Source organism: Eurosta solidaginis, chromosome 3 (genome assembly GCF_040869045.1).
Source record: "Eurosta solidaginis isolate ZX-2024a chromosome 3, ASM4086904v1, whole genome shotgun sequence".
NCBI lineage: Eukaryota > Metazoa > Arthropoda > Insecta > Diptera > Tephritidae > Eurosta > Eurosta solidaginis.
The window spans coordinates 150,215,938-150,230,215 of NC_090321.1; the positions used below are offsets into that span (position 1 = coordinate 150,215,938).

At 39.9% G+C, this 14,278-nt stretch overlaps 3 protein-coding genes across 9 annotated transcripts in view; 1 reads left to right on the top strand and 2 right to left on the bottom strand.

Moving 5' to 3' along the window:
- Positions 1-14,278, bottom strand: part of LOC137244361 (homeobox protein 2-like) — a 664,619-nt gene that overhangs the window by 200,111 nt on the left and 450,230 nt on the right. The gene's annotated exons all lie outside the window — the stretch shown is intronic.
- Positions 5,170-6,191, bottom strand: LOC137243303 (rabenosyn-5-like). Its single transcript, XM_067770859.1, is given in 2 exon segments — positions 5,170-5,444; positions 5,447-6,191. Coding segments are annotated over 2 exon segments (1,014 nt in total). The 5' UTR covers positions 6,186-6,191.
- On the top strand, positions 6,216-7,433 carry LOC137243320 (rabenosyn-5-like; the record flags this gene model as incomplete). Its single annotated transcript, XM_067770934.1, has 1 exon — positions 6,216-7,433. A coding segment is annotated over one exon (1,188 nt), but the record flags the coding sequence as incomplete, so codon positions are not given.

The window sequence follows — 14,278 nt, forward strand, 5'->3', positions numbered from 1 at the left end:
AATTCCGATTGCTCCTTAAAATTTAGCCGACTCTCCAGCTTATTCACTCTTTTCTTTAACGCTACATTTTCATCGCTTAATTGTTGTATTTTGTTTAAGCAATCGATGTTAATTTGTTTCAGGCTAAGTACTTCCTCGCACAAAAGCTGAAGAGTTATTTTACCTTCATCCAAATTTTCTCAGTTTACTGCCTGCTCAGCTTTGTTTGCTGCTTTACGCTGCTCACCTGTTTTTTGTTTACCTTGCGCGTCTCGGTTTGCAGAACTTGGCCCGCAGTCAATAGCACTGTGTTGTTTTTTAACACATTTGGTACACTTGCTAAATTTGGTTTTGGGGTAGCAGACTGGGTGGGCCAGGGGTGACCCTAGAATGTGTTTGTACGATATGGATATCAAATTAAAGGTATTAATGAGCGAGTGGGCCTTAGATGTATATGTGAAGACGTTTTCGCGATATCGACCAAAATGTGGACCAGGTGATCCAGAAAATCATCTGTCGGGTACTGCTAATTTATTTATATATGCAATACCACTAACAGTATTCCTGCCAAGATTCCAAATGCTGTTGATTTCGCCTTGTAGAACTTTTTCATTTTCTTCTACTTAATATGGTAGGTGTCACACCCATTTTACAAAGTTTTTTCCAAAGTTATATTTTGCGTCAATAAACCAATCCAATTACCATGTTTCATCCCTTTTTTCGTATTTGGTATAGAATTATGGCATTTTTTTCATTTTTCGTAATTTTCGATATCGATAAAGTGGGCGTGGTTATGGTCGGATTTCGGCCATTTTTTATACCAAGGTAAAGTGAGTTCAGATAAGTACGTGGACTAAGTTTAGTAAAGATATATCGGTTTTTGCTCAAGTTATTGTGTTAACGGCCGAGAGGAAGGCCAGACGGTGGACTGTGTATAAAAACTGGCCGTGGCTTCCACCGATTTCGCCCATTTTCACAGAAAACAGTTACCGTCATAGAATCTATGCCCCTACCAAATTTAAGAAGGATTGGTAAATTTTTGTTCGACTTATGGCATTAAAAGTATTCTAGACAAACTAAATGAAAATGGGCGGAGCCACGCCCATTTTGAAATTTTCTTTTATTTTTGTATTTTGTTGCTTCATATCATTACTGGAGTTGAATTTTGACTTAATTTACTTATATTCAGTAAAGATATTAAATTTTTTGTTAAAATTTGAATTTTAAAAAATTTTTTTTTAAAAAGTGGGCGTGTTCTTCATCCAATTTGGCTAATTTTTATTTAGCACATATATAGTAATAGTAGTGACGTTGCTGCAAAATTTCATCATGATATCTTCAACGACTGCCAAATTACAGCTTTCAAAACTTTTAAATTACCTTCTTGTAAAAGTGGGCGGTGCCACGCCCATTGTCCAAAATCTTACTAATTTTCTATTCTGCGTCATAACGCCAACCCATCTACCAAGTTTCATCGCTTTATCCGCCTTTGGCAATGAATTATCGCATTTTTTCGGTTTTTCGAAATTTTCGATATCGAAAAAATGGGCGTGGTTATAGTCCGATATCCTTCATTTTAAATAGCGATCTGAGATGAGTGCCCAGAAATCTACATACCAAATTTCATCAAGATACCTCAAAATTTACTCAAGTTATCGTGTTAAAGGACAGACGAACGGACGGACGGACGGACATGGCTCAATCAAATTTTTTTTCGGTAATGATGATTTTGATATATGGAAGTCTATATCTATCTCGATTCTTTTATATCTGTAAAACCAACCGTTATCCAATCAAAGTTAATATACTCTGTGAGCTCTGCTCAACTGAGTATAAAAAGAGAAATACATCTCTATTTACCAAATCAAAATAAAAACAAGTAAGGAAGGCTAAGTTCGGGTGTAACCGAACATTACATACTCAGTTGAGAGCTATGGAGACAAAATAAGGAAAATCACCATGTAGAAAAATGAACCTAGGGTAACCCTGGAATTTGGTTGTATGACATGTGTATCAAATGGAAGGTATTAAAGAGTATTTTAAGAGAGAGTAGGCCATAGTTCTATGGATGGACGCCATTTAGGGATATCGCCATAAAGGTGGACCAGGGCTGACTCTAGAATTTGTGTGTACGATATGGGTATCAAATGAAAGGTGGTAATGAGTATTTTAAAAGGGAATGGGCTTTAGTTCTATAGGTGAACGCCTTTTCGAGAAATCGCCATAAAGGTGGACCAGGGGTGACTCTAGAATATGTTTGTACGATATGGGTATCAAATGAAAGCTGTTAATCAGTATTTTGAAAAGGAGTGATCCTTAGTTCCATAGGTGGACGGCGTTTCGAGATATCGCCATAAAGGTGGACCAGGGGTGTCTCTAGAATGTGTTTGTACGATATGGGAATCAAATGAAAGGTGTTACTCAGCATTTTAAGAGGGAGTGGGCATTAGGTCTATAGGTGGACGCCTTTTCGAGATATCGCCATTAGGGTGGGCCAGGGGTGACTCTAGAATGTTTGTACGATATGGGTATCAAACGAAAAGTATTACTGAGCATTTTAAGAGGGAGTGGGCATTAGGTCTATAGGTGGACGCCTTTTTGAGATATCGCCATTAGGGTGGGCCAGGGTGACTCTAGAATGTGTTTGTACGATATGGGTATCAAATGAAAGGTGGTAATGAGTATTTTAAAAGGGAGTAATCCTTAGTTCTATAGGTGGACGCCTTTTCGAGATATCGCCATAAAGGTGGACCAAGGGTGACTCTAGAATGTTTGTACGATATGGGTATCAAACGAAATGTGTTACTGAGCATTTTAAGAGGGAGTGGGCATTAGGTCTATAGGTGGATGCCTTTTCGAGATATCGCCATTAGGGTGGGCCAGGGTGACTCTAGAATGTGTTTGTACGATATGGGTATCAAATGAAAGGTGGTAATGAGTATTTTAAAAGGGAATGGGCTTTAGTTCTATAGGTGAACGCCTTTTCGAGAAATCGGCATAAAGGTGGACCAGGGGTGACTCTAGAATATGTTTGTACGATATGGGTATCAAATGAAAGGTGTTAATGAGTATTTTCAAAGGGAGTGATCCTTAGTTCCATAGGTGGACGCCGTTTCTAGATATCGCCATAAAGGTGGACCAGGGGTGACTCTAGAATGTTTATACGATATGGGTATCAAACTAAAGGTGTTACTGTGCATTTTAAGAGGGAGTGGGCATTAGGTCTATAGGTGGACGCCTTTCCGAGATATCGCCATTAGGGTGGGCCAGGGGTGACTCTAGAATGTGTTTGTACGATATGGATATCAAATTAAAGGTATTAATGAGGGTTTTAAAAGCGAGTGGCCCTTAGATGTATATGTGAAGGCGTTCTCGCGATATCTACCAAAATGTGGACCAGGTGATCCAGAAAATCATCTGTCGGGTACTGCTAATTTATTTATATATGCAATACCACTAACAGTATTCCTGCCAAGATTCCAAGGGCTGTTGATTTCGGCTTGTAGAACTTTTTCATTTTCTTCTACTTAATATGGTAGGTGTCACACCCATTTTACAAAGTTTTTTCCAAAGTTATATTTTGCGTCAATAAACCAATCCAGTTACCATGTTTCATCCCTTTTTTCGTATTTGGTATAGAATTATGGCATTTTTTTCATTTTTCGTAATTTTCGATATCGATAAAGTGGGCGAGGTTATGGTCGGATTTCGGCCATTTTTTATACCAAGATAAAGTGAGTTCAGATAAGTACGTGGGCTAAGTTTAGTAAAGATATATCGGTTTTTGCTCAAGTTATTGTGTTAACGGCCGAGCGGAAGGACAGACGGTGGACTGTGTATAAAAACTGGGCGTGGCTTCCACCGATTTCGCCCATTTTCACAGAGAACGGTTACCGTCATAGAATCTATGCCACTACCAAATTTGAGAAGGATTGGTAAATTTTTGTTCGACTTATGGCATTAAAAGTATTCTAGACAAACTAAATGAAACGGGCGGAGCCACGCCCATTTTGAAATTTTCTTTTATTTTTGTATTTTGTTGCATCATATCATTACTGGAGTTGAATTTTGACTTAATTTACTTATATACAGTAAAGATTTTAATTTTTTTGTTAAAATTTGAATTTAAAAAATGTTTTTTAAAAAGTGGGCATGTTCTTCATCCAATTTTGCTAATTTTTATTTAGCACATATATAGTAATAGTAGTAACGTTCCTGCCAAATTTCATCATGATATCTTCAACGACTGCCAAATTACAGCTTGCAAAACTTTTAAATTACCTTCTTGTAAAAGTGGGCGGTGCCACGTCCATTGTCCAAAACCTTACTAATTTTCTATTCCGCGTCATAACGTCAACCCATCTACCAAGTTTCATCGCTTTAACCGCCTTTGGCAATGAATTATCGCATTTTTTCGGTTTTTCGAAATTTTCGATATGGAAAAAGTGGGCGTGGTTATAGTCCGATATCGTTCATTTTAAATAGCGATCTGAGATGAGTGCCCAGGAATCTACATACCAAATTTCATCAAGATACCTCAAAAGTTACTCAAGTTATCGTGTTAACGGACAGACGGACGGACGGACATGGCTCAATCAAATTTTTTTTCGATACTGATGATTTTGATATATGGAAGTCTATATCTATCTCGATTCTTTTATACCTGTACAACCAACCGTTATCCAATCAAAGTTAATATACTCTGTGAGCTCTGCTCAACTGAGTATAACAAGTATCGTATAAAATACGAGAAAAGTTAAACAAAACCAGGAGCTGTTTTAAACCTCCTAGAGTAACAATTAAAAGAGACATAAATCTCTAGTTACCAAATCAAAATAAAAACAAGTAAGGAAGGCTAAGTTCGGGTGTAACCGAACATTACATACTCAGTTGAGAGCTATGGAGACAAAATAAGGAAAATCACCATGTAGGAAAATGAACCTAGGGTAACCCTGGAATGTGGTTGTATGACATGTGTATCAAATGGAAGGTATTAAAGAGTATTTTAAGAGAGAGTAGGCCATAGTTCTATGGATGGACGCCATTTAGGGATATCGCCATAAAGGTGGACCAGGGCTGACTCTAGAATTTGTTTGTACGATATGGGTATCAAATGAAAGGTGTTACTGAGCATTTTAAGAGGGAGCGGGCCTTAGGTCTATCGGTGGACGCCTTTTCGAGATATCGCCATTAAAGTGGGCCAGAGGTGACTCTAGAATGTGTTTGTACGATATGGGTGTTTGGTACATTACTAGCATTAGCTGCTAAGGTCATCCTTTCATATGCTTCCATTGCTTGCCGTCGCTCAGTTTCTATACGTTGTTCGGCTTCCATACGTTTGCGTTCCTGTATTTTACGTATTTCTGCTTCAGCCGGTAATGGTGGCAACGAGAGCATTCGGTCTTTGATTAATTGAATACACGATAAACGTATTGATTTTTTTAACGCCTCTTCTCTGCTCCCCGTTGACAATGTATAGCTAATATACGCTTACTTCGTATATCAATAGCTTCAGCCATTTGACCGATTTTTCCACGTAATGCACTTGCATCAGGTATAGTGAAAATAGATTCACCCTCGTAAAGACTATCAATAATTTTCAAATACATTTCAATATCTGGTAGTACATCCTTACGCAATTGTTGAATATCAGCATAAATTTGCGACACAAGCGGATGGAAATTGCGACTCTCATGCATTTCTTGTCGTGTCTCCAGCAACCACAAGCAATGATCGCAAGAGCGTATACCTTGTTGTGGTGCATTTGATGAACTTGCAGCGTCTTCAGAACTTTGCATGTGTTTTATAGCTTCATTTTGTGATGTAGCTAAACTCGCTAGTTGTAACGCAGTTTCTATGGATAGGAACTTTGAGCAATCATCGCACATAATACTACCGCACAGACGGCAGTGATGTTGGCGACGCGCAATGTGGAAATTTTTGGCGCAACTTGGGCATAACTTCACTGAACTACCGTCCAACCAAGTTACAATGTTACGCTCATGCTGCTTCCTCAACACTGGATCTACTGGCAAATTTGTCAACAACTTATGCAAGCGTATAAGTAGTTTATTTGTTTCGCTAGCAGAACGCTCTAATCGAGGATTTCGTACCGTTTGAAAATACTCTAAATGATTACGGTCAGCGCCGACTTCTTGCAGATCCATAAAATTAAATACATTTGCTCGTGTTCGCGCATTACTCATTTTCAATGCGTTAATGCGATACACTGCCACCGGCAGCGAAATATTGATGAGGCATTTGACTTGTCACGAAACTTCGATAAGAATGCAGCATCAAATTTCGCTGCCGGTGGCAGTGTATCGGGGACCGGAAGTGCTGCAACAAACGCTACGGCTATAGCTGAGAATAACGCATTGAAAATGAGTAATGCGCGAACACGAGCAAATGTATTTAATTTTATGGATCTGCAAGAAGTCGGCGCTGACCGTAATCATTTAGAGTATTTTCAAACGGTACGAAATCCTCGATTAGAGCGTTCTGCTAGCGAAACAAATAAACTACTTATACGCTTGCATAAGTTGTTGACAAATTTGCCAGTAGATCCAGTGTTGAGGAAGCAGCATGAGCGTAACATTGTAACTTGGTTGGACGGTAGTTCAGTGAAGTTATGCCCAAGTTGCGCCAAAAATTTCCACATTGCGCGTCGCCAACATCACTGCCGTCTGTGCGGTAGTATTATGTGCGATGATTGCTCAAAGTTCCTATCCATAGAAACTGCGTTACAACTAGCGAGTTTAGCTACATCACAAAATGAAGCTATAAAACACATGCAAAGTTCTGAAGACGCTGCAAGTTCATCAAATGCACCACAACAAGGTATACGCTCTTGCGATCATTGCTTGTGGTTGCTGGAGACACGACAAGAAATGCATGAGAGTCGCAATTTCCATCCGCTTGTGTCGCAAATTTATACTGATATTCAACAATTGCGTAAGGATGTACTACCAGATATTGAAATGTATTTGAAAATTATTGATAGTCTTTACGAGGGTGAATCTATTTTCACTATACCTGATGCAAGTGCATTACGTGGAAAAATCGGTCAAATGGCTGAAGCTATTGATATACGAAGTAAGCGTATATTAGCTATACATTGTCAACAGGGAAGCAGAGAAGAGGCGTTAAAAAAATCAATACGTTTATCGTGTATTCAATTAATCAAAGACCGAATGCTCTCGTTGCCACCATTACCGGCTGAAGCAGAAATACGTAAAATACAGGAACGCAAACGTATGGAAGCCGAACAACGTATAGAAACTGAGCGACGGCAAGCAATGGAAGCATATGAAAGGATGACCTTAGCAGCTAATGCTAGTAATGTACCAAACAGCTCTGAGGTTTTGGCATCGTGTAGTCACCTCTTATTTAGTATAGAAAATTTCACCACATGGGGTCTTTAACATGGTCCATCTCGCCTACCTTATTGAGAGTGAGCGCTTGGGCTCTGAAGTTTCGGGAAGCATCATCGTTTTAGATTGATAAATTGCGCCCGTAACATGGGATGTTGCCAAACAATTGATACAATATTTATGAGCCCGCACCGACTCATAGCGTTCTTCAGGGGTCATAGCCATGAAGGCGTTGCAATAGCGCAAAGAGTGCTTTTGGCAACAGAGCCGACAAGTGCTGTAACTCTCGTAGCGTCTGTAATGAGAATAAAAAGAGAGAGAAATATTTTGTGAGGTGAGTAGGGGGCTAACGATAGGGTTTTATGGATATCCTAGATTTTATATGCCACGGTGAGATCGCTAGAGTGAGGGTAGAGATATTATTCTGCTGGGGGAAGTGCGCAAAGTTTTGCAATGGGTCGTGTATATATTCCGCTTTGAGTGCGGACATCTACAACTCGAACATTTTCGTCCGATCCGGGATGAAGACGAGTGACACGTCCGAGTTGCCACTCATTCGGGGGGAAAAGGTCATCTTTCACGACGACTAGATCACCTTCTTTGATGTTTGTCTGCTGAGTTTTCCATTTAGTACGCTTATGAAGTTCTTTGAGATATTCATTTTTCCAGCGCGTACTAAATTGATGGTGTAGAACTTGTAGTTTTTGCCATTTGTTGATGAGCGAGAGGTTCTCGGAGTTGGGTTCGGGTAACGCGAGTAGTGGAGCACCACGGAGGAAATGTCCGGGAGTTAGAGCGAGTAAATCATTTGGATCTTGCGACATCGGAGCTAGCGGTCTAGAGTTGAGAACCGCTTCGATTCGAGTGAGTAGGGTAGTAAATTCTTCAAATGTGAATTTTTGACTGCCTGCAACTTTAAGGAAATGGGTTTTAAAGCTTTTAACTGCCGCTTCCCATAATCCGCCCATGTGAGGAGCATATGGTGGGATGAATTGCCAGGACAGACCATGAGTAGCATATTTTTGAGCTATGTCAGTTGCGGCTTCCTTGAGAAAAGAAGAAAGCTCCTTTTGAATGACACGACTTGCTCCAATAAAGGTTTTACCATTGTCTGACATTATTTTGTGTGGGAGTCCACGACGACTAACAAAACGAGCAAATGCTGCTTTAAAAGCAGCGGTCGTCAGATCTGAGCAGACTTCCAGATGGACTGCTTTTGTTGAGAAACATACGAATACACAAACGTATGCCTTTGAGTAAGGGGCCTTCCGTAAGATTGATGTTTTAACGAGAAAAGGTCCAGCAAAGTCGATACCGGTCGTGTGAAATGGGAGAGAGTATGTGGACCTTTCCGGAGAGAGTGCGGCCATTATTTGGGATTTAGCCTGTTGTTTGTAGATCGTGCATATCTTACAATGGAATATGCACTTCTTCACCTTTTGTTTGAGTCGAGGGATGTAGTATTCCTGTTGTATCATGCGGATCATCAGTTGTTTTTCGGCATGCAACAAGGTAGAGTGACTAAATTCTAAGAGTAAACAGCAAAACCGAGAGTTATCGGGAATTATAATGGGATAACGCTCGTTGTAACTAAGATTGGCTTTTGCGAGCCGACCATTCACCCGCATTATGCCTGATTCGTCGAGCATAGGGTTTAGAGTTAACAATGAACTCTTTTTGTGGAGTGGTTTGTTGGACTGTAGATCTGCAATTTCGGCAGAGAAGTATTTATGTTGCGTCAACAGGATCAAACGAACTTTCGCTTGATGAACTTCCTCTTGGGTTAGCGTGATCGTTTTCAAAGTATCAAGACCTTGTGCTCTGTGTATAAATCGGTACATGTAAGCAACGACTCGTAGAGCTCTTGAGTAGGAAGAAAAGCGTTCGAGTAGATCAGGCACATCTGCAGCATGAAATGCATGGGTGCGCTTTTGTTCCGGTGGAGTAGGGGTTTGTGTCACTGGTTTCGGCCAGGACGTTGGGGATTTGGCCAACCACTCTGGCCCCTTCCACCAAAGGGAGCATTCGGCTAGATCCTTGGGTGTATATCCACGGGTACCAAGATCTGCTGGATTAACGCCTTTTCGAGATATCGCCATTAGGGTGGGCCAGGGGTGACTCTAGAATGTGTTTGTACGATATGGATATCAAATTAAAGGTATTAATAAGGGTTTTAAAAGCGAGTGGCCCTTAGATGTACATATATGTGAAGGCGTTTTCGCGATATCGACCAAAATGTGGACCAGGTGATCCAGAAAATCATCTGTCGGGTACTGCTAATTTATTTATATATGCAATACCACTAACAGTATTCCTGTCAAGATTCCAAACGCTGTTGATTTCGCCTTGTAGAACTTTTTCATTTTCTTCTACTTAATATGGTAGGTGTCATACCCATTTTACAAAGATATATCGGTTTTTGCTCATGTTATTGTGTTAACGGCCGAGAGGAAGGCCAGACGGTGGACTGTGTATAAAAACTGGGCGTGGGTTCTACCGATTTCGCCCATATTCACAGAAAACAGTTACCGTCATAGAATCTATGCCCCTACCAAATTTAAGAAGGATTGGTAAATTTTTGTTCGACTTATGGCATTAAAAGTATTCTAGACAAACTAAATGAAAATGGGCGGAGCCACGCCCATTTTGAAATATTCTTTTATTTTTGTATTTTGCTGCATCATATCATTACTGGAGTTGAATTTTGACTTAATTTACTTATATACAGTAAAGATATTAAATTTTTTGTTAAAATTTGAATTTAAAAAAATTTTTTTAAAAAGTGGGCGTGTTCTTCATCCAATTTTGCTAATTTTTATTTAGCACATATATAGTAATAGTAGTAGCGTTCCTGTCAAATTCCATCATGATATCTTCAACGACTGCCAAATTACAGCTTGCAAAACTTTTAAATTACCTTCTTGTAAAAATGGGCGGTGCCACGCCCATTGTCCATAATCTTACTAATTTTCTATTCTGCGTCACAACGTCAACCCATCTACCAAGTTTCATCGCTTTATCCGCCTTTGGCAATGAATTATCGCATTTTTTCGGTTTTTCGAAATTTGCGATATCGAAAAAATGGGCGTGGCTATAGTCCGATATCGTTCATTTTAAATAGCGATCTGAGATGAGTGCCCAGGAATCTACATACCCAATTTCATCAAGATACCTCAAAATTTACTCAAGTTATCGTGTTAACGGACAGACGGACGGACGGACGGACGGACATGGCTCAATCAAATTTTTTTTCGATACTGATGATTTTGATATATGGAAGTCTATATCTATCTCGATTCCTTTATACCTGTACAACCAACCGTTATCCAATCAAAGTTAATATACTCTGTGAGCTCTGCTCAACTGAGTATAACAAGTAAGGTAGGCTAAGTTCGGGTGTAATCGAACATTACATACTCAGTTGAGAGCTATGGAGATAAAATAAGGAAAACCACCATGTAGGAAAATGAACCTAGGGTAACCTGGAATGTGGTTGTATGACATGTGTATCAAATGGAAGGTATTAAAGAGTATTTTAAGAGAGAGTAGGCCATAGTTCTATGGATGGATGCCATTTAGGGATATCGCCATAAAGGTGAACCAGGGCTGACTCTAGAATTTGTTTGTACGATATGGGTATCAAATGAAAGGTGTTACTGAGCATTTTAAGAGGGAGCGGGCCTTAGGTCTATCGGTGGACGCCTTTTCGAGATATCGCCATTAAGGTGGGCCAGGGGTGACTCTAGAATGTGTTTGTACGATATGGGTATCAAATGAAAGGTGGTAATGAGTATTTTAAAAGGGAATGGGCTTTAGTTCTATAGGTGAACGCCTTTTCGAGAAATCGGCATAAAGGTGGACCAGGGGTGACTCTAGAATATGTTTGTACGATATGGGTATCAAATGAAAGGTGTTAATGAGTATTTTCAAAGGGAGTGATCCTTAGTTCCATAGGTGGACGCCGTTTCTAGATATCGCCATAAAGGTGGACCAGGGGTGACTCCAGAATGTGTTTGTACGATATGGGAATCAAATGAAAGGTGTTACTGAGCATTTTAAGAGGGAGTGGGCATTAGGTCTATAGGTGGACGCCTTTTCGAGATGTCGCCATTAGGGTGGGCCAGGGGTGACTCTAGAATGTTTGTACGATATGGGTATCAAACGAAAGGTGTTACTGAGCATTTTAAAAGGGAGTGGGCAGTAGGTCTATAGGTGGACGCCTTTTCGAAATATCGCCATTAGGGTGGGCCAGAGGTGACTCTAGAATGCGTTTTTACGATATGGGTATCAAATGAAAGATGGTAATGAGTATATTAAAAGGGAGTAATCCTTAGTTCTATAGGTGGAAGCCTTTTCGAGATATCGCCATAAAGGTGGACCAGGGGTGACTCTAGAATGTTTGTACGATATGGGTATCAAACGAAAGGTGTTACTGAGCATTTTAAGAGGGAGTGGGCATTAGGTCTATGGGTGGACGCCTTTTCGAGATATCGCCATTAGGGTGGGCCAGGGGTGACTCTAGAATGTTTGTACGATATGGGTATCAAACGAAAGGTGTTACTGAGCATTTTAAGAGGGAGTGGGCATTAGGTCTATAGGTGGACGCCTTTTCGAGATATCGCCATTAGGGTGGGCCAGGGGTGACTCTAGAATGTTTGTACGATATGGGTATCAAACGAAAGGTGTTACTGAGCATTTTAAGTGGGAGTAGGCATTAGGTCTATAGGTGGACACCTTTTCGAGATATCGCCATTAGGGTGGGCCAGGGGTGACTCTAGAATGTTTGTACGATATGGGTATCAAACGAAAGGTGTTACTGAGCATTTTAGGAGGGAGTGGGCATTAGGTCTATGGGTGGTCGCCTTTTCGAGATATCGCCATTAGGGTGGGCCAGGGGTGACTCTAGAATGTTTGTACGATATGGGTATCAAACGAAAGGTGTTACTGAACATTTTAAGAGGGAGTGGGCATTAGGTCTATAGGTGGACGCCTTTTCGAGATATCGCCATTAGGGTGGGCCAGGGGTGACTCTAGAATGCTTGTACGATATGGGTATCAAACGAAAGGTGTTACTGAGAATTTTAAGAGGGAGTGGGCATTAGGTCTACAGGTGGACGCCTTTTCGAGATATCGCCATTAGGGTTGGCCAGGGGTGACTCTAGAATGTTTTTACGATATGGGTATCAAACGAAAGGTGTTACTGAGCATTTTAAGTGGGAGTAGGCATTAGGTCTATAGGTGGACACCTTTTCGAGATATCGCCATTAGGGTGGGCCAGGGGTGACTCTAGAATGTTTGTACGATATGGGTATCAAACGAAAGGTGTTACTGAGCATTTTAAGAGGGAGTGGGCATTAGGTCTATAGGTGGACGCCTTTTTGAGATATCGCCATTAGGGTGGGCAGGGGTCACTCTAGAATGTTTGTACGATATGGGTAAATAACGAAAGGTGTTACTGAGCATTTTAAGAGGGAGTGGGCATATCGGTTTTTGCTGAAGTTATTGTGTTAACGGCCGAGAGGAAGGCCAGACGGTGGACTGTGTATAAAAACCGGGCGTGGCTTCCACCGATTTCGCCCATTTTCACAGAAAACAGTTACCGTCATAGAATCTATGCCCCTACCAAATTTAAGAAGGATGGGTAAATTTTTGTTCGACTTATGGCATTAAAAGTATTCTAGACAAACTAAATGAAAATGGGCGGAGCCACGCCCATTTTGAAATTTTCTTTCATTTTTGTATTTTTTTGCATCATATCATTACTGGAGTTGATTTTTGACTTAATTTACTTATATACAGTAAAGATATTAAAATTTGAATTTAAAAAAAATTTTTTTTTAAAAAGTGGGCGTGTTCTTCATCCAATTTTGCTAATTTTTATTTAGCACATATATAGTAATATTAGTAACGTTCGTGCCAAATTTCATCATGATATCTTCAACGACTGCCAAATTACAGCTTGCAAAACTTTTAAATTACCTTCTTGTAAAAGTGGGCGGTGCCACGTCCATTGTCCAAAATCGTACTAATTTTCTATTCTGCGTCATAACGTTAACCCATCTACCAAGTTGCATCGCTTTATCCGCCTTTGGCAATGAATTATCGCATTTTTTCGGTTTTTCGAAATTTTCGATATCGAAAAAATGGGCGTGGTTATAGTCCGATATCGTTCATTTTAAATAGCGATCTGAGATGAGTGCCCAGGAATCTACATACCAAATTTCATCAAGATACCTCAAAATTTACTCAAGTTATCGTGTTAACGGACAGACGGACGTACGGACGGACGGACGGACATGGCTCAATCAAATTTTTTTTCGATACTGATGATTTTGATATATGGAAGTCTATATCTATCTCGATTCCTTTATACCTGTACAAACAACCGTTATCCAATCAAAGTTAATATACTCTGTGAGCTCTGCTCAACTGAGTATAAAAAGTATCGTATAAAATACGAGAAAAGTTAAACAAAACCAGGGGCTGTTTTAAACCTCCTAAGGTAACAATTAAAAGAGACAGAAATCCCTAGTTACAAAAAAATAAATACAAACAAGTATCGTATAAAATACGAGAAAAGTTAAACAAAATCAAGAGACTTTTTAACTCTATGAGTTTCGATTACGAAACAAAGTGAAACTGTGGGACAAAGTGAAAACGAACATCTAATCGGCACTAACAAAATAAAATAGGAGATTGATAAAACAAATATCAAACAAAAGCCATGAAATTACAAGAGGACATCAGTGACAGCAACAAGAACACCAGTAGCAGCAACAAAGGATCAAACTGATAGCGTAATAGAAGACAACTACAGTGAGTCGCTGGTTTTTTATAAGTTATGTATTTACATTAAAGCTAAGAATATTTCCATAAAATTTTAAAAACAAATTAAACGTTTGTATGGGCAATAAACCGAGTCTGCC